This window comes from Rousettus aegyptiacus, unplaced genomic scaffold (genome assembly GCF_014176215.1).
Source record: "Rousettus aegyptiacus isolate mRouAeg1 unplaced genomic scaffold, mRouAeg1.p scaffold_m13_p_2, whole genome shotgun sequence".
Taxonomy (NCBI): Eukaryota; Metazoa; Chordata; class Mammalia; order Chiroptera; family Pteropodidae; genus Rousettus; species Rousettus aegyptiacus.
Genome location: NW_023416295.1, coordinates 5,009,653 through 5,031,417, shown reverse-complemented (window position 1 = coordinate 5,031,417; position 21,765 = coordinate 5,009,653). Strand labels below are relative to the sequence as shown.

The 21,765-nt window shown below is 59.3% G+C and overlaps 1 protein-coding gene across 3 annotated transcripts in view; it reads left to right on the top strand.

The window, feature by feature from the left end:
• DIS3L2 (DIS3 like 3'-5' exoribonuclease 2) overlaps positions 1–21,765 on the top strand; it is a 261,768-nt gene that overhangs the window by 226,826 nt on the left and 13,177 nt on the right. For all 3 annotated transcript variants that reach the window (XM_016134710.2, XM_016134709.2, XM_036237966.1), the window contains exon 14: positions 3,160–3,239. In XM_016134710.2, coding sequence (XP_015990196.1) covers positions 3,160–3,239 — 80 coding nt within the window. The remainder of the gene's footprint in view (positions 1–3,159; positions 3,240–21,765) is intronic.

Here is a 21,765-nt window from a genome sequence, read left to right as displayed (position 1 = left end):
CTTTTCCTCACCTTTGACTCATTTTTCAACCCGTTACGCCCTGACCTCTGCTCCCACACTCTCCTGCGCGTCTTGGTTGCTAATTCCAGGGAATCCTCTGTGCTGGATGCTCGTCGCTCTCTCACCTGGCCCTTTGAAGGAGCCGATGCTGCTGACTGCTCGCTCTGTAGGACGTGCTCCCCGCTTGCCTCCCGTGGCTACTCCTCAGCCCCCACCGCCCGGCCCTTGAACATGGCTGTTTCTCAGGATTCTGTCCCGACCTCTAACTCGACATACTCTCTCAGGACAGTCTCACCTGCTCTCGTAGCTTCAGTCGCCGTCTTACCAGGTTCCCGGATTGGTACCTCCAGAATAGTCTTGCTTGTAAACTTCAGAATTGTTTATTCAGCCGCCCACGGGCATCGCCACTGAGATAACCCAGGCACCTTAAAATCAGCACTGCCAAACCGCCCTCGAGCTGTCCTCCCGGGCCCGCTGTTCCTCCCTGTGAGGGCGAGTGGCCGCGCCGCCACCCCGCCGCCCAAGGCGAAGGACCTCGAACACTGACTTTGACTCCGCCTCCCGCACAGACTTTATACCCAGACCACCGCCGAGTCCTCTGACTCCGGTAAGGGGGAAAGAGCATGGGTCTTGGGTGAAGTTCTCATTCTAAGTGTGGTTTGGACAAATCACTTAACCTTTCTCAGCCTCGGGTTTCTCACCTATAAAAAGGAAACAGTGATACCTAATTCCAGGGGCAGTGGTCAGGGCGAAAGAAACCCTTTGCTCGGCAGGCGTTCGGTAAACGTGAGTTCTCCATTCAGTGAGCTGTTCTTTCCTCTTCATTCCCTCTCCCCCTCCCACCCCCCCGCCTCTACTCATGTGCCTTATTGTCGAATCAGGGTACACGTAGTTTCTCGACCTTGAAAACCCCCCTGGAATCAAATTTCCCAGAATCCCTTCACGACTAAGGCCCACAGCTCGTCTCTCATCCTGCCTATCGTGAAGAGTTTGGAAAACGCGAGGAAAGGGGAGCCGTCCCTGTCGCCGTCTTGCCGTCGTTCCTGCCAGTCTTCCTTCTGTGCGGTCTTTGTCCTCATTTACATAGCGTCCTTGTGTATACCAGGTATGCATTCTGCTCTTCTCCATCTGACCCAGGTTTTCCCCTAGGTTAGTAATTCTTCATAAACCGTGTAAAGGCTGCGTACTATTCTGCTTGTGACTGTGGTATCACTGATTTAACCATTCTGCTAATGCTGGTCTTTTAGAGCCTTCCCAGAAAACAATACTATGGTGAATAATTTTGCAAAAAAAAAAAAAAAAAAAAAAAAAAAAAAGGCTTTTCCTCCTACATTTATAATAATGTTCCTAAGCCCGAAATTCATAACTTCAATCGCTGAGTCAGAGGATTTAAAATTTTCTAAGCAGTCCAATCTTTGAAATAGACTAGGTGAATATAGGCCTGGCCTCAGCTGCAAAGAGGGAGGTAAAGAGAAAAGGGTTACAATTAATAGGTTTTTAAAAATAATTATTTTCTGTTTTACTGAAAGAGGGCTAAGAAGATCCAAGCAGTGCTCTGCGGGGAGAACCCGCCTTTGACTTGAAGTTCCTGGCTCCGTGATGGTAAAGAAGGGCTCGCTTCTGTTTTTGTATTTTCGTCTGGGTCAGTAAGAGGACAAGCCATTCCTACGAGCTGGTTTCCCTCTAAGGAGGAGAAAAATCGTCCAGCACCTAATGATGCAGGTCATTAGCTATGTTAACAGCCTCACAGTTAAAAAAATGGAAAAAAGTTATGATAATGTATCCTCCTAAAGTGCAGTTAATTTTAGTTAAAATTTCCCTGGTGATTTAAAAACTTAGTGAATTTGTAAATCTAGTAATTGGCTCTATGTTTGGAAATGTTGAAGCCGCCGTAGCCGACTGGGCTCCAGCCAGACACACAGAACCTCAGTGAGCTCTGGCTTCCTCGGGGCACAGATGGAGCTCAGCACTTACCTGGAATCTGGAGAGAAACCGAGACTTCCTAACCTGAGTCTCCTTCCTGGCCTTCGCTACTCGGAGGCAGCTGATGAGTGCCCCGAAGTTACCAACACGTCCAAAACCGAACCTCTGCCTCCCCGCCCACATCCAAGTTCAGCCTTCCCACTCAGCGGTGAACAACCACCTGTCCGTGGTTCGAACCAAAGATCGAACCATCCTTGATTTCTTCTTCTCCGTCCTCGCCGCGCCCCAGCATCGAATCCATCAGCATATTCAGTCACTCCTACTTCTAGCAGTCTACTCCGAAGACAGAGCCCAGCCGTTCCTGCCTCTCCGTCGCGCCCTCTCATCCTTTTTGTCCCCGTCACCCCTCACCTGCACTTCTCCCAAAGGGCTCTGGCTTCCGCCGTCTCCCCTGCAGTCTGCCCTCCACACAGTGGCCAAAACGTGACTTCGATCACGTTACCCACTCCTTTCTTAAAACGTGTCAGAGGACTTTTGCTATTAAGGCAAAGGCCAAAAATCCTGATGTAGCCAGGACGGTCCTGCACGCTCTGCCTTGGCCCTCGTCTCCGGCATCACTGCCCACCATGTCCCCGGGTCTGGCAAGTTCCAGCTTCCCGGCCACCCTCTCGGTCACGGAGCTCCTGCGCCGGGGCCTGTGCATCTGCCGTGCTCTCTGCCGAGTGACCTCCTGCTCCCCCCTCCCTCCTCCCTCCCGTACACCCAGGCTAGGTCTGGGAGTCTTTTTCCCGCTTCGGAGAACCTATTTTAATTTGAGGTTTCATATATACGTATGTGCGTGTGTGTGTATAATTGATTTATTCAGTCATCGGCGTGATTATGTGACTGAGGTTCACGCCCTCTCCTAGGCCGCGAGGTCCACGAAGGCCGCCGCCCTTCCGCTGTGCGCCGCTCTTTCCGCATCCGCTCTGTGTCGGGCGCAGAGTGGGTGCTTAGCGAATAATTGGTCGCACGCTGAAGGAATAAGGAGAGCCCCGGCAACAGTCCTTGCTGACAGCACCGTCCCTGTGAGGCGCGGGCTCTTCCAGAGGTGGCAGCACCGGGTTCTCCACAACACGTCAGCCAGCGCGAGCGAGCGTGATTTTGCTGGATGTTTTTTTCGTGTCAGCCGTCAGAATGAGCAGAGCGTGCCGCCTAGAGCTCACTTGTTTTCTTTTCCTCTCTCTCTCCATTCAGCTGAAGCTTGCTTTCACTCTGGACCACGAGACCGGATTGCCTCAAGGATGTCACATCTACGAGTACCAGGACAGCAACAAGTAAGCCGCTCAGCGGGAGGGGCCGTCACTGTGTCGTGCAGAGGCGGCCCCTGTGGCCTCTCTCACACTGCGCTTCTCTTACAGAGGGATTGTCGGGACGAGAACCACACTTTTTGTGACTGTTCTAGAAAATTTCTAGAGGAACATTTCTCCTCTCACATCTCTTTTACCCCTAACTATGAGCTTGAAGTACTTGCATAAGAGCAGTTGCGATGTTCTAGATGTATCTTCCAAAGCAAGCCTCCCTCCCAGGCGCCAGCTTCCCCCGGGCCCTCCCCCGGGCCCTCCCCCGGACCCTCCCCAACTGCGTCTCCAGTCACTCGCCTGTTGTTCCGTTCGCCATGTGACTTCGCCTCCGGTGGCAGTCCAGTCCATCTGTACTTATGGGTGTAGATTGTTGAGACAGTCCACCTTGTGCGTGTCATAGCTGGGGGATTTCTGAGTCCTTACAGAGATGGACTTGGTGGCCTCATGAGAAAGGCGGCACCCGGCACAGCTCTGTAACGCCCCTCGGCTCCATCGCAGGCTGCCTCCTTGTCTGTGTTTCTTTGTCTGTAAGAGAGTAAAAGCGGCAGTGAGTGAGGCAAAGAGAGTGATGATGGCAACGACAATGATAAACAATGGAGGCAGCTGCCGCTGAGGACCTGCTGGGTGTTAGGCACAGAACTGGGACATGTTGTTCAGTTTCATCTTCATAACAACCTACAGAGTTTTCTTTTATCGTTGCCGTATTTGCAGAAGCTGAGGTCTGGGAAATTTGCTCAAGGTCACGGCCACAGCCGTGGGAGGCGGACTCAGCATTACCACGTTTACTGGGAGGAGAGTAGATGAAAGGCAGCTGTTGTCCCAAGTGGCTACTTTTGGAAACCCCAGTCAGGGACGCAAACTGTCCCCATCTGGGCTTGAGGACAACATACCTGGTCTAATTGTTTAAGTATCCCTAGAAGGACTGAAATGGGCACACGCCGGTGGAAGTGTGCTTTGCCCTCCCAGAGAGAAACCCGTGTCTTCCTCGAGAACACTTGCTTTGCGGTGGGTGGAGATGGGTTACCAGGTGCCTCCCGACCAGATCTGTGCTCAGCTTACTTCCAGCACACTCTGTGATTTACCTGTAGGAGGATGCCGTAGTGGGAAGCACCCTTGGTTCCCGCCAAAGGAGTCATTTAGGAAGGGTCGGCTAATTGTCCTTTAACACCGTCATTCCTCCCCTTGGACACCACTGTTTGTAGAAGACGGCTCCGGGGCGTACAGGCCGTCACGCCAGGAGCAGCATCTCAGCTACTTGTAATGCGCAGTACAGCACAGAGGTCGGGCTGGGCTTCTCTGGAGCCAGGGACCAGCAGGGACGATTGAGCGAGTCCCTGGGTGGCAAGGGCGAGCATCGCGAGAGTGAGAGAAACGGAAGCCTTACGCTGCCACCCTCCCGTCGGCACCTCCCTGTGCTCCCTGGCGCTGGCTGAGGGGCAGCAGGTGGCGGCCCCGGGCACGGAGACCGTGGCCACAGAAACAGACCTTCAGGCCCAGGGGTGTTCGCAGACTCCGACTCTGGCCTGACTTTCTGCCTTTTGGAACAAAGATGGGCAGAGTTTTCGTTCCGTGGGAGAGGGCCGCCGGCCCTCCTTCCGTTAAGGTCATGTCTCAGCTGTTCAGTGGCCCGGTGACCACAACCGAGGTTGTCTCTGACGCTGAGAGCAGAAAATAGCCTCGCTGGGTGTCTCGGCCTAATCCCTAGCTCCTCGCGTGTGGATCAGGGTACGTACTGTGAGAGGAGAGTGGAAGGATCATAAATATTGACAGACTCTGGCCCCCAAAGACCTGTAAGGAAAACGCTTGTGCGGGAACCTGGGCGGGCGCCGTGGGCCAGGACCCAGCGCCTCCGCGAGCCCCCCGCACGTCTCTCTGGCCTGAGAGGCAGCGCCGGGGTTTGTTCTCACTGCGTGAACGAATGTCCTAACCTCGCTGAGAACAATGGGACTAATGACACCAGCCCAGCATGATTGTCATGGGGATTGAGTGGAATGACGTGTTAAGGCCATCATCGCTGGCCTAGCGTATGGCACCTCGTCGCTCAGGTCACCGGCCTTGCTGGCCGCAGCCAGGGCCGAGGCAGGGCTCTGGGCCCTTCCAAGCCCATCTTGATTCTTCGCCCAGCCCCCGAGCGCATGGGCCCTTCTGGACCAGAGGGCTCCCCAGCTTGCCGGCCAGCCTCTGAAGGCCAGTCCTGCTCGGTACCTCCTTGGCCTCAGGACGCTGTCCACGCAGGCAGGACAGACCCAGCGGGCCGAGCTTAGGGTGACCCTGGGACTCTCCTGTTTCGTTCTCATCACAGAGGACATGCTGGGGTCAGTTCAGGGCCGCGGACAAGCAGACCCTGGATCAACGTGCAAGAGACACGTGGGGGCGAAGGGAGGGAACCGGAGCAGCACGAGGCTGCAGTGGGGGCGCCGGCCCGCCCCTGGGGAGGGGGAGAGCCAGGGCGTAGGGGCGGGGCGGGGCACTGGCCGCAGCCTCAGCCTGCAGCGCGGCCCAAGGAAGTATGGAGAGTTGCTGTCTGGAGGAGCCTCAGGTCCCACGGGCGCAGTCCTGCCTGAGACCCCTGCTGAGCTCAGTCACCCTCGGCGTCTCTTCCCGAGGAGGAGCTCAGAAAGGAGAAGCAATGGGACACGCTGCCGCCGCCATCATCGTGGCGGGACTCGGGGCCCAGCCGGCCCTCCCCGCACCCCCCACTGCCCGTTGAAGACTCTTCTCACCCTCAGCTGCCGCCTCAGCGGCTCTTGGCAGCTTAGCCGGTGGCCCGACCCGAACCTTCTTTGCTAGGTTTCTGAGGCCCTGGCCGTCACGTCCTTCTCAGGCCAGGGTGACGCACGTGTCCCTGTGTCTGTTCATGGTGGGGCAGGAGGGTACCAGCAGGTTCCCTGGGGCTCCGCCCTCCCTGCTCCCCCGTTGATCTGGGTTGAGGACCCCCTCCCTGCCTCCAGTGCTGACTCTGCTGGCCCTTAGAACCCTGGCAATGGCCGTCACTGGCCGTTCAGAGGGACCCTGCCATGTTACCTCCGGCCTTTAGTGCCTCGGGCTGCATCATTCTCTTGGGTCTTAATGAGCCCACACAGCCCCTCCTGCTGTCCTCTCCTGCCTGCAGGGGAATGCCACCACCAGACTTCTTAACGATGCCGGGTTTCCCTTACCGGCGCCTGTCTGGTGACCTGGTGGAGGGTGTCCCGCAGGCCCCCCACAGAACGAAGGCCTCTGCCGGGTCTCCTGGGCTCGGGGACACATCCATCCCAGCACGGCCCCTCCCGCCGCCTCTTAACTCCTTCCTCTGCTGTCTGCCAGGGCAGTTGGTGCCTTTCCGCTTCACTCAGCCATACCCGTCTCTCTCTCCAGGCCCCGAGGACCACTGCAGCAGCAAGTGTGCACTGCCCGCTGGGGTCTTTGCCAGAGTGCTGAGCCCCACACCCCAAGAAACTACCCCCACATCAACGAATTCTTGCTCATCTGGTCTTATTTCCTGGCCCCCTTGATCAAGCCCCTCAAGTCCCACGAGCCAGTTCTTCTCACTCTCGGAATAAAATCTGTGTCCTCCCTCATCGGGCACAGCGCACCCCCCGCTGGGCTGGGCTGGCCTTTAAGCCTGGTTATGGCCAGGCAGCCCGGAAGGAGGTGGGGAGGCTCCTGGGGGGAGCAGAGAGACCCCCGCATGCCTTCTGGGACGCGGGCATCGCGAGCCTGCCGAGGAACGCGTAGGCCCCTTAGCCTGCAAGCGCGCGTCGAGGGCCCTCACTGTCCCTGTCCCCCGCTGAACATCGGCACACCCCCCATTAACCGGCCAGCTCTGCAGTCCTGGGAGACGCTGTGCCTCCCCGGCTTTCAGGTGCTCCAGTCGTCACAAAGCGAGCAAAGCCTCTTTCCCGGGTCGCCACTGGGGAAGCTCTGTGCGTTCGGGCTGCTGCTTTGTGCCGAGGACTGTCCACGCCCCGCATGCCACTCAGACGAGGTCCCCTTGGCCTGTCAGGTGGCGAGCGAGCCGGTCCCCAGACTTACCTTTCCGCCCGTTTTGTCTGCTCCACTTCGGTGCCGCCCGTGTTAGTTCAGGTCTTCCGAGAAGCGGGCGCCAGGGCGGGAGCAGATGCGCAGCAGGCGTGCGGAGGGAAGGCCTGCGGGAGCCTTCAGACCTCCCACGGCCGCGCCAAGGAGGGGGCAGGAGGAGGCCCGGGTGCCGAGAGTCTCGGGCTGTAGCCGGTTTGCAGAGAGGTTCGCCGGGCCGATGGGGGGTCCTTGAGCCAAAGTCACATGCTGGAGGAGTCTGCCTTCTTGCAGGACCCCCGAAGTGCCCAGTCACTGTCCGGGAGCAGCCGGGGGAAAGTGTGGCTGTGGACAAGTGCGGCGGCTGGGCCATCGGGCAGGGAGAGCAGGGGGTCCTGAGGAAAGCCCGCACTTAATTCGCTTCCCCATCCGCTGCCACCTAAGTAAGCAGAGAGGATGTGCCCCGCAGCTCCGACAGCTTCAGCCCAACGCCAGCACTCCCCGGCACCGTGGAAACGACACTTCGTGTCTGCGCCTTGGGCCGGCGCAGTACCTCAGCCCAGGCAGCGCGGCTACCCGAGCGCCCCGGGCCCCCCGCTGACCCTGCGGCCGTGAGGGAGGAATGCCTTCCCTGTTCCCTGCGCGGCCCTCGTCAGGGAGAGGGGAGCTGGAAGTCAGGGCAGAGGCCGGTGTGGGGGAAACTGGAAGCAATGCAGAGAGAGGCCCAGAAGTGGCCTCTGTCATGGGAGCAGGCCCCTGGCTGTGGCGGGCATGCTGGGGTCGGCACCCCCGTACCGCGCCCCCCCCAAGCAGGAGCTCAGCCTTGGGCACCACGCCCCACTGCTGGCGTCGTGTGATGCAGACACGACTCAGGCTGCTGGACTCGAGGTGGTGGTCGGTGAAGGACGTGCTGCCCCACCCTCCCCACCACGCAGAGAGGTGGCGGGTGGCCCTTCACCCCCTCCCGGCGCCTCACTCCATGCGGCAACGGTGGTGATATCATGTGACTCCGCTTTCCCCACGGGGAGGGGGTGCGAGTACTCCCACTTTACAGAGCGGGAGCCCGAGGCCCTGAGCGGCGCCCTGCCAAGGTCGCGCTGCAGACCAGAGCGGGGCCAGCAGGCCTCTCCCCGAGACGCCGCCGGGGACGGCTCCCCAGAGTGACGCTGAGCTGCCGTGGGTCCCCGCAGGGCAGCAGGCCTGGGTCAGCGTGGCCGCCTCCCGTGCGGCTTGCATCACCTCGAGGTCATAGTCGCCCAGTCTCCCACAGATGTGATGCACCCAGGGCAGGGAGGAGCCCTAAATCAGGGGTGTTGCATCAGCACCCTTTCCCCGGCTGCTGGGAGACGGGGGCGGGACGGAGCCGGAAGCCACGTTTTAAGGCACCGAAGTGCCTCAGCAAAGGTGTGCCGTGCTGCCGGGCCAGGGTGCTGAGCCCTCCGTAGGAGTCCCAGCTCCTCGGCGCCTGCTGGCCTTCGCGGGCTAGGGCCATGAGAGTGGGAGGACGCGGACGCCAGGGGGCTGTGCGGGGCGGACGCCAGCGGCAGGCGCACATCCGGGCGCGTGCGGAGCTGCCCGGGCCGGGCCTCGGCGGCCCGACGACCCCTCCACTATTCTCCATCGCGTTCACATTGGAGAATAGATTTGTACAGTCAACTCCCTTCTGTAAAACATAATTTGGAACTATGATGTGTGTAGAGAAAAGTGAACGGGTCATATGCACGTAATTCAAAGGCGTATTAGAATGAACCACCCACGTAGCTGTCGCCCAGATCAAGAAATAGGACATTTCAGCACCCAGGGAGCTTCCCTCATGCCCCCCGTCCTCCCGAAGGAGCCCATCGTCACAACTTACAACACTATAGATTCGTTTTGCCTGACCTTGTACTTTACGTAAGTGGAATCATGTCGTATATTCTCTTTTGTGTCTCTTTCAGTATTATTCTTGTGAGAATTCATGTTCGTCGCTGCATCTGGCTACGATCCATTCATTTTCATTGCTGCAAGAACTTCCTTGTATGAATACATAGCAGTTTATCTAGTCTTCATGAATTCAGTCAACATTTGGGTTGTTTTCAATTTGGGATTATTATAACTCGCTTGTACCCATCTCCTGGTGCACGTATGCGTGTATTTCTTTTGAATCTATAACTGGGAGTGAAATTGCTGAATCATAGAGAAGAAATTCACTTTGGTGGTTCTAGTTTAACACTTAACCAGCAATATGCGGGACGTCATATCTTTATTGGCCATTCAGTGGAATGCCTTTTCACAGCTCATGCCGATTTTTCTACTCAGTTTTCTGTTTTTTCTTGTTGACTTACTTCTCTCTATTCTGGATATGAGTCCTTTGTTGGTTATACACATTGCAAATACCTTCTACTCAGTAGCTTAGGTTTTTTTAACTCACTTTGGTGGTGTTTTGATGAACAGAAGTTCTTCTTTTCAATGTAATTCAGTGTATTGATTTTTTTCTTTATGGTTGATTCCTGTATCCCATTTGAGAAATCTGTATGAAGACATTTGTATTAGGGATCTCCAGAGAAACCAAAACAGTAGGATATACGTATAAAAGGAGATTTATTTTTAGCAATTGGCTCATGCGCTTGTGGTCGGAGAAGTCCCATGACCTGCTGCCTGTAAGCCGGAGCCCCAGGAGCCGGCCATGCGGGTCCCTGGAGTCCACAGGCCCGGGATCCGGGGAAGGCGATGCTGTCAATCCCATTCCAAGGGCAGGAAAGGATGAGGTGAGATGCCCGGCTCCATCAGGGAGACAGGAAAAAGGGGACGAATTCCTCCTTCCTCCGCCCTTTGGCCGTCAGACCTGCGTGTCAGACGATGCCGCCCGCGCCGGGGCGGGCGGTCTGCTTCGCTGACCCCACCGATTCCAGCCGCTCCTAGAAGCGGCAGAAACATCCACTCAGACACACGCAGAAGTAACGTCTGATCTGAGTGCTCCAAGGGCGGTCTAGTTGAAACGTAAAATCACCCATCGAATTTTCCCCACGTTACATTTAGAAGCTCTGCTGTGTTACCTTTTACATTTTATGCCTATAATTTACTCCGCTTCCCTTCGAATCCGGCGCAGCAAGCTTCGTTTTTCCGCGTGGGTATCTAAGTGAGCAGGCACCATCTGTGGAGAGGCCTCCGCACCGCCTCCCGGTGCCACCCTTGTCAGAAGCGAAGTGCGCGGGTCTGGCCCGTTTCGCTCGCCCGCGGCTCCCTCCTCGTGCCCTGCTGCCGGGCCTCGTTGCTGTCTCCTCGTCACAAGTCTTGGCCTCCAGCAGAGCTGGATTCCCACCTGGCTCCTCTCCCATCAGGGGCAGCCGGTCTGTTCTTAGCCCTTTCAGCTTCCGCATAAACTGCAGAATCTGTTGTCCGTGGCCACACACGTGCGCACAGACTTTCCGGGATTTGTACTGAGACCGATTTGAATCTATAAATCGATTTGGGGGAAATCGATACTTTTATAATACTGTCTTTTTCCCTAGTCATGGTATATCTCTCTGTTTAGGTCTTCTTGAATTTTTCTCAGTAACGTTTTATAGTTTTCTACGTGGAGTTCTTACTCATCTTTCCTTAGATCACTCCTAGGTATTTGTGATACTATTTTAAATGGTATTTATAAATTTTCTTTTCATTGCAGACATATGGAAATGCAGCTAATATTTATTGACCTTGTATCTAGTGACCTTGCCAAATTTATTTACTTATTAAGTTCAGATGACTTGTGGATTCTTTCCGATTTCCTGTGTACCTAGGCACGTCATCCACGAGTAGTCACAGTGCTACGTTTTCCTTCCCAGCTCTCGCCCCGTGTGTTCACCGCCCTGTTGCACTGTAGCGTCTAAGGGAAGTGGTGACAGCAAGCAGCCGTCACCTGGTCTCGGCAAGAAGTCGTACCACAAACTTACTTTTAGATTACGACAACGCATTGGAATTCCCTTCAGTGTGTGCTTAATTCACCTTGTCCCCAAAACGGGCTTTCAGTTTAGGAATACTGTTAAGGTTGGAATGTGCCGGCGGTGGTTCGTAGGCTGGGAGCTAGGCAAATGGCACCGGTTTTTTATTTTAGAGAAAAGTTGCAGATGTTTGTTTCAGGACTGTGGCTCCTTATTTTAACCTTGTGAGGAAGGTGTTGGCTCGTCCCTTTTACAGAAGGGTCTCATGGCTGGTACAGCTGAGCAGGGGCTTACCCCCAAATCCCGGCTATTCTTACCACTCCCCAGTTCCCTGGAGGAATAGTGAATGTGTAACCCCCCAGGTCACAGAACTACCACTTTTGTTGTAGATCTCCGAGAGAAAAGCTGCGAAACCGCCTCATGGGGATAGCTGACATCTTTTTTCCCCTCCTCCCAATCTCCTTACATTGCCGTCATCCGCCCTTCCCACCTTCCTCTGGTTTCCGCTGCCATGGAAGCGAAACTGGGCTGCCATGGGTCTGAGGAAAGGAGCCCTCCCTGCCTAACCCGGGACCCTGAAGGGCTGCACCTGCAGCTCTCCTCAGCCACCTGGCCGAGCCACCCCACCCCCCAGGCCAGTGCAGGGCCTGCCCTGCCTCTGCTGCCACAGGGGCTCTTGTCCCTTGCCAGGGGGTGCGAGGTGGCAACTGAGGGCTTGCCTCTCATCAGGCTGCTTGGGTTGTGGCTTAGGATTGTGGTTCTTAACGTCCTTTATAGTCTCAGCCATTCCAGTTTGAGGATTATGAATCCTGTGCAGATACACAGACTGTTCGCTGAGATTCGGAAAGCGGAAGCATGTGCGGAGGGTAGAGACCCAGGTCCCAGCCGGCCCCAGGGCCGGTGAGGCGAGAGTGACCCAGTTATCCTCACACCGCTGCTTTTGCAGCCCAGTTAAATACCCGGGGATGGCCTGAGAGATTCCCCTGAAAGACAGAAAATTCTAGGACACCAGGAGCTCTCAAAACTACAGACTTTGAAATTCTCAAAGACCTTATTAAAGAGACCAGTCCTTGGTTAATTTAACACAGGGTCACATTAAGCAAACAACCTTTTTCCTGCTTGAGTTAAATTTCCTTTGTGCAACTTTGCCTTTTTCCTCACCCGTCTTTGCGAGGGACTGCAGTTCTCGTCCTTCTAGAGAGCCGCCCGGCGTGACTTCGGGCCCCTTGGCTGTTGTTGCCCACGTGATTTTTAGCACGTGGACGCGCTTTGGCCAGTGAGAGGGTGGGCAGAACTGGCACATCTGTGTTCTCTATACCTCTGCCCGTCACATCCTTACCTTTTCCAGAATTTCCCGGCATGGCTCATGTTTCTTTCTTTCTGGGTATATGTCCATCCATGGATTCACATCCCCGAGGGAAACTGCTCTTTGGCCACTAAGGCTAGCTTTACCAGTGGTTTTTAAACCCAGAGAGACTGTCCCTTTCTAAGACTTCAAGGAGTTCTAGGAGAGGCTGGTCCTATTCAGGCCACTCCCCTGTTTGATGACCGGGCCCACTCACTTACTGGCAGGTGGGGCATGTGCCCACATGCTGTGCTGGCCTCTGGAGCATGCTCACATGCTCAGAGTAGCAAATCTTTCTGGGTGAACACCCTCCCTTGGGTGCCCAGAAGTCCAGAGCCCAGGCCCAGGCCACAGAGCCTGATGTACTCTCAGGGAGGTTGGCCCTTGTAGGAAACGGGCCACAGGATTGCATGTTGGCACCAAGCCTGAAGAAAGGTGCCCGTGGCTGTCACCTCCTGCAGCTGCCTGGCAGGTAACCAGAACGTGCTTGGCTCTCTCAGCTTTTGGCTATGCTTTCTGTGGGAAGTGTTAGCGATCTGTCTTCGCTGCCACTCCCCAGCTCTCTGGGGCTTTGTGGCTTTTTCTTGGTGGTTGGGCAGGGAGCCTCCAGAGCCCGAAGGAATTGTTGTGCTTGATGACAAAGGCCATCAATTGATATAAATCACTTAGAGGCTGCCTTATTTCTTGAAGAGGAATTGGACACAGTTACTCTCTCTTCTGAGCATACTTCTCCAATGGTTGGCGCCCAGGTGGGCAAAGATCTCACCGAGCAACTCTGCAAGCACCCAGCTCATGGCCATCGAGTCAAGCGAAAGGAGGTGGCCGACTTGTGCAGCTTCTCTGAAAACCCCACGCGGCAAGGCCCGGCTGAGATGCAGAGCATGCATCATTCCGCTGGCCCTGAGCTGCCCGCAGCTGACCCCGTGTGACCCCACGTGACCCGATGTCTGCCCCAGGGGCATGCCAGGCGGTGCAGGGTCAGGCTCTAAGGTAGAAGCTGCGTGAGATGCGGCGTTCGCCCTTCGAGCCCGGGTGGTCGGTGGGGGTCACGTGAGGACGGACGGGCACGTCAGAGGACGTGGCTCATTTCCTGGGGTCGTGGCCCCGCCGTCGTCACCCTGGGGCCAAAGCACTGCGGGGCGCACCCGGCGAGGCCCGCAGGGGCCACGGCGCCACGCGCGCCCTTCGCGGTGTCTCCTCGGTGTCTCACACAGGCATAGGCCAGCCGTGGTCGTCCGACACCTCGCGTCTCAGCCATCTGGGACCCGGGGAAAGGAACCGGTCTGCAGAACCCGGTTTTACCTAGGAAGGGATTTATTATTTCAGGCGCCAAAACTTTTGTTCTCATTTCCACACGCGCCTCCCGTTTGCTTCGATGGTGTCAGTGGGACATAACTAGCCCCTGCGAGTGATTTCGGATTATTCACCTTGGTTAGGTCGTGATCCCCAAGTGTTTTCCCCGGGCCCCCCGTGCTGGGCGGCGCCCCTGTCCCGACACCCAGGGCCCCCGGGGCCGCGTGTTTCACCCAGCTTTACTGCGGCCCGGGCCCAAGGTCCGTGCGTCCACCTTCTCTGTCAGGGCCGCGCCGTCCGGAAGAAGCCGCTCGCACCTCCCGGCTGCGCGTGAGCGGGAGGCCCCGGGGGCTGCGACGCTGGTTAGGACGCCGAGCGGGGGGTCGAGTTGCTGTTCAAGAGAAGGCGTTCCCGTGAGCGACTTCCTCGCGCGTGGCATTTGACGCCCGGCCCCCGGCGCCTGTGTCGGCCACTCTCAGCCCTGTCGCTGGTCCTCCTGGTTCTGCCCCACGGTTCAGGTACTCGCGGTTTTGTGCGGTTGGGTCCCAGACAAGCGAGACGATGTCGGACTTTCCGAATCGACTTTGGACGGGATCGTGCAGCGCTTTCGTCACGTGAGCAAGTTCCTCCTCGGTCCCGACAGCCTCCCGGTTTAATCGGGACCTCTTTCCTCTCGTTGGTCTTCAGGGTGGGTGAAAACCGGTTAGCTGGTCGTCGTCTTTTGTGTCGCGAATCGTCTAAGCAGCTGTCAGGTTCTTCCATGTTCCGTTCTTGAAGCCGAAGGAATCCCTCCTGGCGTTTTCCTGCTGCCGGTGCCATCAGACGTGACTCTCGGTTGTCCGTGTGTCTGTCTGCTTCCTGAGGACCAGCAGCACTTTCCAGCACGTGCTGTGAAGCAGGCTCGCGCCTGCGGCTTCGTGGAAGCGTCTTTGTGGGTAGAGAGTGGAAGGCGATGTAAAACCACTCCCTCAGATGGGCCGAGGGGTCCCGCTGAGAACACTTCAGGGGAGCTCAGTGACTGATGCCCCAGGAAGGGGCTGGCTCTGAGACCATGCCGATGGGGGCGGGGCGTGGTGAGCGCGTCCGTCTCCTGACTTTCTGTGCCCAAGGGCAAGGCCGGTGTCCCTGTCACAGCCCAGCACAGTGGCTGGACGCCGCGGGTGCCCAGAGGTGCCACCCGGCTGGCTCTCAGGAGCAGCTGCGTCTGCTCTTCCCCGCTCTGGTCCACACTCCTCTGACATTCTTCCATTTTTTAATGACACCAGACTCTTGTCACCTCAGGTTCTCATAACAATAACTATTTATGGAATACTTAAGGACATGCCAGGCCCTAAGATTAGAGCTCTGCACAGTTTCTCTCGTTTAATCCCCGCAAGAAGAACCTGCGGGGTAAGGCGTGGAGGCAGGAGAGGCTGGCCTGCCTGCGGCCACCAGGCAGGGAGTGGCGGGCACCCCCCCTGCCCCGCGGCCTCAGTAAGCGGGGGCGCTGGCAGGCCCCCGCTGCTGCGCGGCGCCTGAGAGAAGGCGAAGCTGCCTGTCCCCGAGGGAGAGCCCGCGCCTTCCTCGGGCGCCCTTCCGATCCAGGCCAGGCCCCGTGGGGACCGGAGGCCAGTGCTGGTCAGAGCCCCGGTAGAGCGGGACTGGAGCGGGGGAACCACAGGCATCTTCGGGATCCTGATCCATGCCAGGTGGGTCATTTCCCCCCGCGACCGCGAGGAGCCTGCGCAGCGCATGCGGAAGGGCGTCGAGGAGGTCCGCGCGGGTCGGGGGCCAGGGGTCGGTGCTCTCGGGGGGCCAGACCCCGTCCTTCTGCTTGTTCACACCCTCTCGTGGACTCCTGCTGGTGCCGCTGCCGCACCGGGCACGGGGACCGGCGTGCTGGGGAAGAGACGGGCATGCGGGTCGCCGTCGTGAGCCGTGCCGAGGGCGCGGGGGCAGGCTCGCGGTGACAGGCTCGCGGTGACGGTGACGCGCCCTCCCGCGAGGGCGGCCCGGGCAGCACGGCACTGTGCCGGCGCTCCCCCTCCGCTCAGCCCACCCCGGGGAGCCAGTGCTCTGCGGCAGGGGGCAGGGTGGGGGCAGGGGCCAGAAGCCAGGAGAGAAGAGGCTGGCCGGGCCCTGGCGAGCTGAGCCCAGAGCCGAGGGCTGGCTCTCGGGGCTGTGTGCGCTGTCTGGCCGGGCTTCGTTGGCCTTGGTTGGGGGTGGGGGGTGCTCTAAGGGTCACGGGTAGAGGGAGAATGGCTCTCCCCACCCACCCTGACCACCCACCCTGAAACTCCAGGGGCATTGCCGGGCGCAGCGCACGGGCGCCTCGTCCCTTTGCACGCCCGTGTGCCACTTCCTCGGAACTCTGTGCCCGGGGATTAGGCGCAGCTCGCCTCAGTGCTCAGCAAGGGGAGTCGCTGCTTCCGGCACGGCCGGCGGGAGCCGCCCCCGGGCAGGCACGGACGCCCCCCAGCTGCACACTGTCTGTGTGGAGGTCCCGGGAACCCAGCGGCCGGTGTTTCTGTTCCTGCGAGTTCATGACACTGTGGGTCAGTTAAAAGCCACATGACTGATGAAGACCTCTGCCAGTCTCACAACACCGCGTCCCAGTCGTGAAAGGACCAGTGCTAGTCCAGCGGGGACAGCCCCAGAGGAGAGAGGGCTTTTTAATCACCTGGGTTCCATGTTTACAGGGAGGCGGGCTTTCCTTGGACAAGAGTGGTCAGTGATCAGGTGACCAACAAATGAGCCCCAGCGACCCCAGCACCTCGTGTTGGCTCTAAGTGGTAACCGTCCACAGGCCAGCAGGGGTTTCACGAGCGCCAGCTCGGCGCGGCCCTGCAGGCCGGCAGCGTCTGCCTTCGTTCTGTCCGCTGAGGCCACACGGCCACCCTCCCGCAGGAGAAGCCGGAGGGAAGCGGCAGGAGGCCCCTCCGCGAGGCTCTGCCCGTCCCCACGTGGGCCTTGTCCGCCCCGGCGTCGTCTGTGGAGCCCTAAGCTGACGGTGTCTCTGAGCCGCCTCGTTCCCTCCCCAGTCATTTCCTCAGCACCCACACGTGCCCGTGGCCCTGGGGTGCAGAGGTGCGCGAGGCCTGGTCCCCAGGCAGGAAGTCTGGTGATCCCGTGATGAGTGCTGAGCCTGAACCGAGCACTGAAAACACAACATGACTGAGCAGAGAGGGCGGGGGGTGAGGGCGTGGCAGGCAGAGGGGGCAGCGTGGAAGCCCCAGGGGGGATCCTTGAGCCCGAGTGCCCGTCACCCAGGAGGAGGCTGAAAGAGAGCCCCAGGGAGTGACTTGGGGGCGGGCTGCACTGAGGCCAAGAGTAGGCCAGAGAGAGCGTGCCGTGGCCAGAGGATCTGCAGCCTTCGATGCAAGAAGCCACATCCCTGTCAGAGCTCAGTCCCTCAAGGGCCTTGTCCGCTGTCAGGGGCTGGCAAGGGACTGACCTATGAGACTGTGCGAGATGTTTCTGACAGCATGGAACTCCCCAGAGGAAACATGCAAAGCGCCTGGAGATCAGTAAGAAAACACCCTCTCGGGACAGACTAGAAAGGCCGTGTGAGGCTCGTGCAGGGGTCTTGGGCTCCCAAGGGGAGGCTTTCAGAGCAGGGTGTCTGAGGGTCAGGGTGGCGATGTCCCTGCGGACGGCTCTGCCCTCCCTTCTGGCCCAGTGGGCCAGCGCATTCCCACAGGTGGTGTGGGAATAGCATTAGCAAAAAGGGGTCCGCAGGGGACCCAGGAGGAACCTTAGAGCCTTCAGCTAGCGACAGGTAGGGCAGAGCAGTGAAGGCGAATGTCCTCAGCACCGGTGCTCAGCAACGGCACAGACGAGGCCAGAGCCGTGAGTGCCGCCGAAGGACAGCGGTGGTGGACGGCTAAGTCCCGTCCCGTCCTGCCGCGTCCCTGTGCAGGAGCAAAGCAAGGACTGAAGACCTCCACGGTTACAGAAATGTCCCCGCCCAGCCAGGCCCCAAGGTGGCCCTGCGTGCTTGCCTGCTGCGGTGGGGCCAGCCTCAGAGGCGGGCCGGGAGCAGCCCCGGGAAGGGCTCCATCCCTCCGAGGTTGCTGCAGATGTGGAGAACCAGAGACGGGTGACCTCAGCTCTGCAGATGCTGCGACCCTTGGGGGTGAGGAAGAACAGGCGTGATGTGGCAGAGCATCCTGCTCCGCTGCCCACCCCCCAGGGACCAGCATGGCCTCGGGGCAGGCCCTGTACTGCGTCCTGGCCGTCAGCAGAGCCCTTGGTTGGACACTACCACAGAGACCCTGCTCCCAGTCTTCGGGGAGCTTACGGCAGGTGGCACGGTGTCACCTGAGGAGAAAGCAGTGGGCAGGGCGTCTGACGTCCTTGGTCTGTGCACTGGGGGAGACAGGCCGCCTCTCTGAGCCTGCCTTTGCTCACATGAACAAGGGGCTTTTTAAGACTTGTGAAAACAGTGTGAAGAACCTCAGAAACAGGAGGGATTGGTCTTGCTTAGACGATGCAAACAGTGGCAGATAAAAGCACAGTCTTGGCAAGTGTGTACTCCATGCCAGAGTGTCGTGGGCCCTGGAACTTGAGGTGAGGGGAGCTGTCTGAGCCAGCCAGGGAGGAGTTAGTGCCGGGGCGGGCGCAAATGGCCGAGGACTTGGGGTGGGCTGAGGGCTGGCCCAGATGAGGCCCAGGTGGGGGGGGGGGGGGCAGAGCCAGGCTGCCCCGTGAGAGCAGAGGCTTTGTGTCAGGTAGGAGCCACCAGGTATACACGAGAAAGTGCTCACCAGCGCGGTCCGTGCTCCCTGTGTAGAAAGACCCCCAGGGGGCCACCGCCCCAGCCCCCGACAGCCTCGCGCGTGTTACACTGGAGGCTCCGGACACCATCAGGTCTGCGTCGGGTGCAGGGCGAGGAGGAAGGACTGCGGTTTCCCAAAACACTTTACAAGATGCAGCGTCTTCGAGGAAGCCGGCAGCATCCCGCATGCATGGCTGGGACTGACCCTCCGCCCCGACCTTTGCACAGACAAGGCCATGAAGAGCGTGTCGAAGTTTCGGGGACCCCCGGGCCTTTCAGAGCCTGGAGCGCTTGCCGTGTGCGCTGGGGGTCCCAGCCCGCGTCCCGGTGCCAGAGCGCCACCTGCCTGCGCTCTCCACCGCGCCTGTCCCCCCTGTGGTCCCGGGCCAGGTGCGCACAGAGGTCAGGGCGAGGGGCTCAGGTGCGATGGGGCTGATTGCTGCAGCCAGGCAGAGATGGGGCCCACTCAGGTAGTCCCCGGCCTCCGCAGCTCCCAGGCTCCGGGGTCAGAGGAGACGCAGAAACGCACACTCCTCCTTTGCCCATAACAGAAAACCTTCTCTTGGACACATCAGCCTTTCCTCGCGCACACGAGGCCGGCCTGGGCCTCAGCCACCCTGGCAGCCCCTCCCTGTCCGCAGGTTGGGGTGGAGAAGAGGCTTCGGAGTCAGGAAGACCCGTGTCCAGGTCACAGCCCTGACACGCTCTGGTTACGTGACCGACGTGCTCACCGTAGTTGGCCCCTCACACTCAGTTTCCCTGTGCAAATTGAGGCTACCACAGCCCTCCGTGCAAGGGCTTTGCGAGGATTCAGTGAGACGATGTGCACAGAGTGCCCGGCCTGAGACCAGCAGCCGTTCTCATCGCCCGTCGGCGGCCGCATGGCGGGGGTGGGGGCCCGGCCCACGGCGAGCTGCTCCCCAGGCCCAGCACGTCTTGGGAAGGTGAGCAAAGCATGCCGCGAGAGTTTCCAGGAACATGCATCTCACCCTCTTTATCTAGCAGTCCAGTGTGTGTGTGTGTGACACAGAGAGAGAGAGAGAGAACACCTGTGTATTCAGGCACAGATCTCTATCGAAGATTTTCGTTTTTCGTGCCCGAAGCCTAATTTTAAAATCAAAATTGAGCCTTCCAATGTCAATGGTGACTTAGGTGGCCCCACTGAGCTTGTCCAAAGCCACAGAGCCAGCCCCCACCGTGGGGCTGGGGCATGAAGGGGAGCCCGGGCAGGAGTCCGAGCAGGGCAGCAGGGCTGTTGGGGGCGCTGTGGTGGCCCCCTCAGGTGGCCGGGCCTCTGTGCGCCTTGGCCACACCCGCTCTGGTCAGCGGTTCTAATTGTAGTTGGACAGCAGCTGGAAGTGGAGAGAGGCATGTGTGTCAACACCGCGGCAGAGCCAGCGAGCCCCAATCACCCGGCTCTGCAAGGCCACACGGCAGAACTGCCACCTGGTTCTGCTTAGGGGCGGTTTCTGCCATGAGCGGCCCGGGCCGCTGCCACGTGCAGGCCTGCCCTGCGCCTCCGTGAGCAGAGCCCCGAGCCTGGGAAGAAGCGAGGCTTCTCGGCTAGCTTTACGCTGACAGAGGGCTTTCTGCCTGTCAGCCCGGCTCCCCAGCAAACCCCTAGCCCCCTCCCTCCGCAGCCACTGGGCCTCCCTTTGGCAGGGCCCGAGGGCCCCTGCTCCAGAGGCCGAGCCTCTGGAGACTTCCTTTCGAGCTAGAAAAACAAGCAGCTGAACCGTGCCTCGCTGCAGCTGGGCCCCGCCTGACGAACCTATAGAAAGGCCTGGAGTGGCTTCAGCCTCGCAGAGAGGAAACCTGGCTCCGGCCTCACCCGCAGGGCCTGTTATGTCTGGCTCCAGAGGCCTTCTCCTCTGGGGTTTTCCATGCCTGTGAACCAGGCCCCATTCATTTCCCTGCGGTTTCATGGGAATGTCCAAAACGCTCAGCAGGTTGCAGTGAGCCCAGGAGGAGAGGGGTCAGCAAGAGGCCCGGGCTGTGACGTGCGGTCGGCACGGCGGCCACAGCACCCTCCACGCAGAGGCCTGAAGTGGGGTGCCCAGTCGGCTGTGGGTGGGCGCCCATCAGTCAGTCTGCCGAATTTCCTCCGGTGGGCCCCCCACCCGCCCCAGCCCGCTCGGCCTGCGGCAGCTTCTCTCCAGGCCGCCGGCTCCACCCTGGGCCGGCCCAGGAGAAAACTGCAGCAAAGATCCCTGAGGCTTCGCAGCCCCGCAGTCTCACGGGGGCTCCTCCAACCGCCTTCCCATCACGCCTGGCTCCCGGGCCTCCCACTTTTCCGCTGCACTCGGCAGGGGGCCACGGGGAGAGCAGCAGTTCACCCACGAGGGTGGCCACCGCCTCCGCCCCTGTGGGCCGCTCAGCCGCGGAGAAGGGGCCGTGCTCGGGCGTGCACAGCCCTCGTGAGAGGCCCAGCTGCCCTCACGGCCACCGCGGAGCCCGCAGGCCCCCAGGCCCACTGTGAGGATGTGCCTGAGGCGGGGACATCTGGTCTTCAAAAGAAATGAGCTTGAGTCGCTGGGAGCAGTTCTTATCAGATATCCAAGGCAGCCTTTTTCACCAAGAGCTAATTGAGCAATCTCTGTGAGTGGCCCAATTCCATTTACGTGAAACTCCCACAGAGTCGTGACAAGTGCCCTGGTGGCCGAGGGCAGAAGAGGCTGTTCAGTCTCTTGCTGGGTTTTGGTCTTTGAAAACATGCATTTTCAGGTTTGGGCAACAGCCATGCCACTGCCTGGCTACCCGGCCCCCGGGTCGGCTCCAAAGCCACCTGTGAGTGATCTGAGTGTGGAGGGGTGGGCGGGGCTCTCATCTGGTTCAGCTGGTAAAATGGGCCTGCAAGCAGAACCTCCTTGGAGGCCCAGCCGCTCCTGCCAGGCCAGGTCGAGGGGGTCAGTGCGGAGCAGCGGGCGGCCTGGGCCGAGGAGGCCGCTGCTGCCAGCGCCAGCCTCCCTCCGCGGTCCAGATGGGCCAGACCTCGAGGGAGGAACGGTAGCCTGCTAATGCCACAGTGTGGGGACCGACAGCCCCGCCCCGGGCCTGCCCAGGGAGGCGGCCCTGTCCCTAGGCCTTCCTGAGGTGACTTCTCTTGGTTGCCCTCATGGGTATGGGCCTTTCTCTCCTCTCCGGTGCCCAGGGGACTTGAAGAGCTTACCCAGCTCCCCAACACAGGGGCCGCTGGTCGCCGCATGC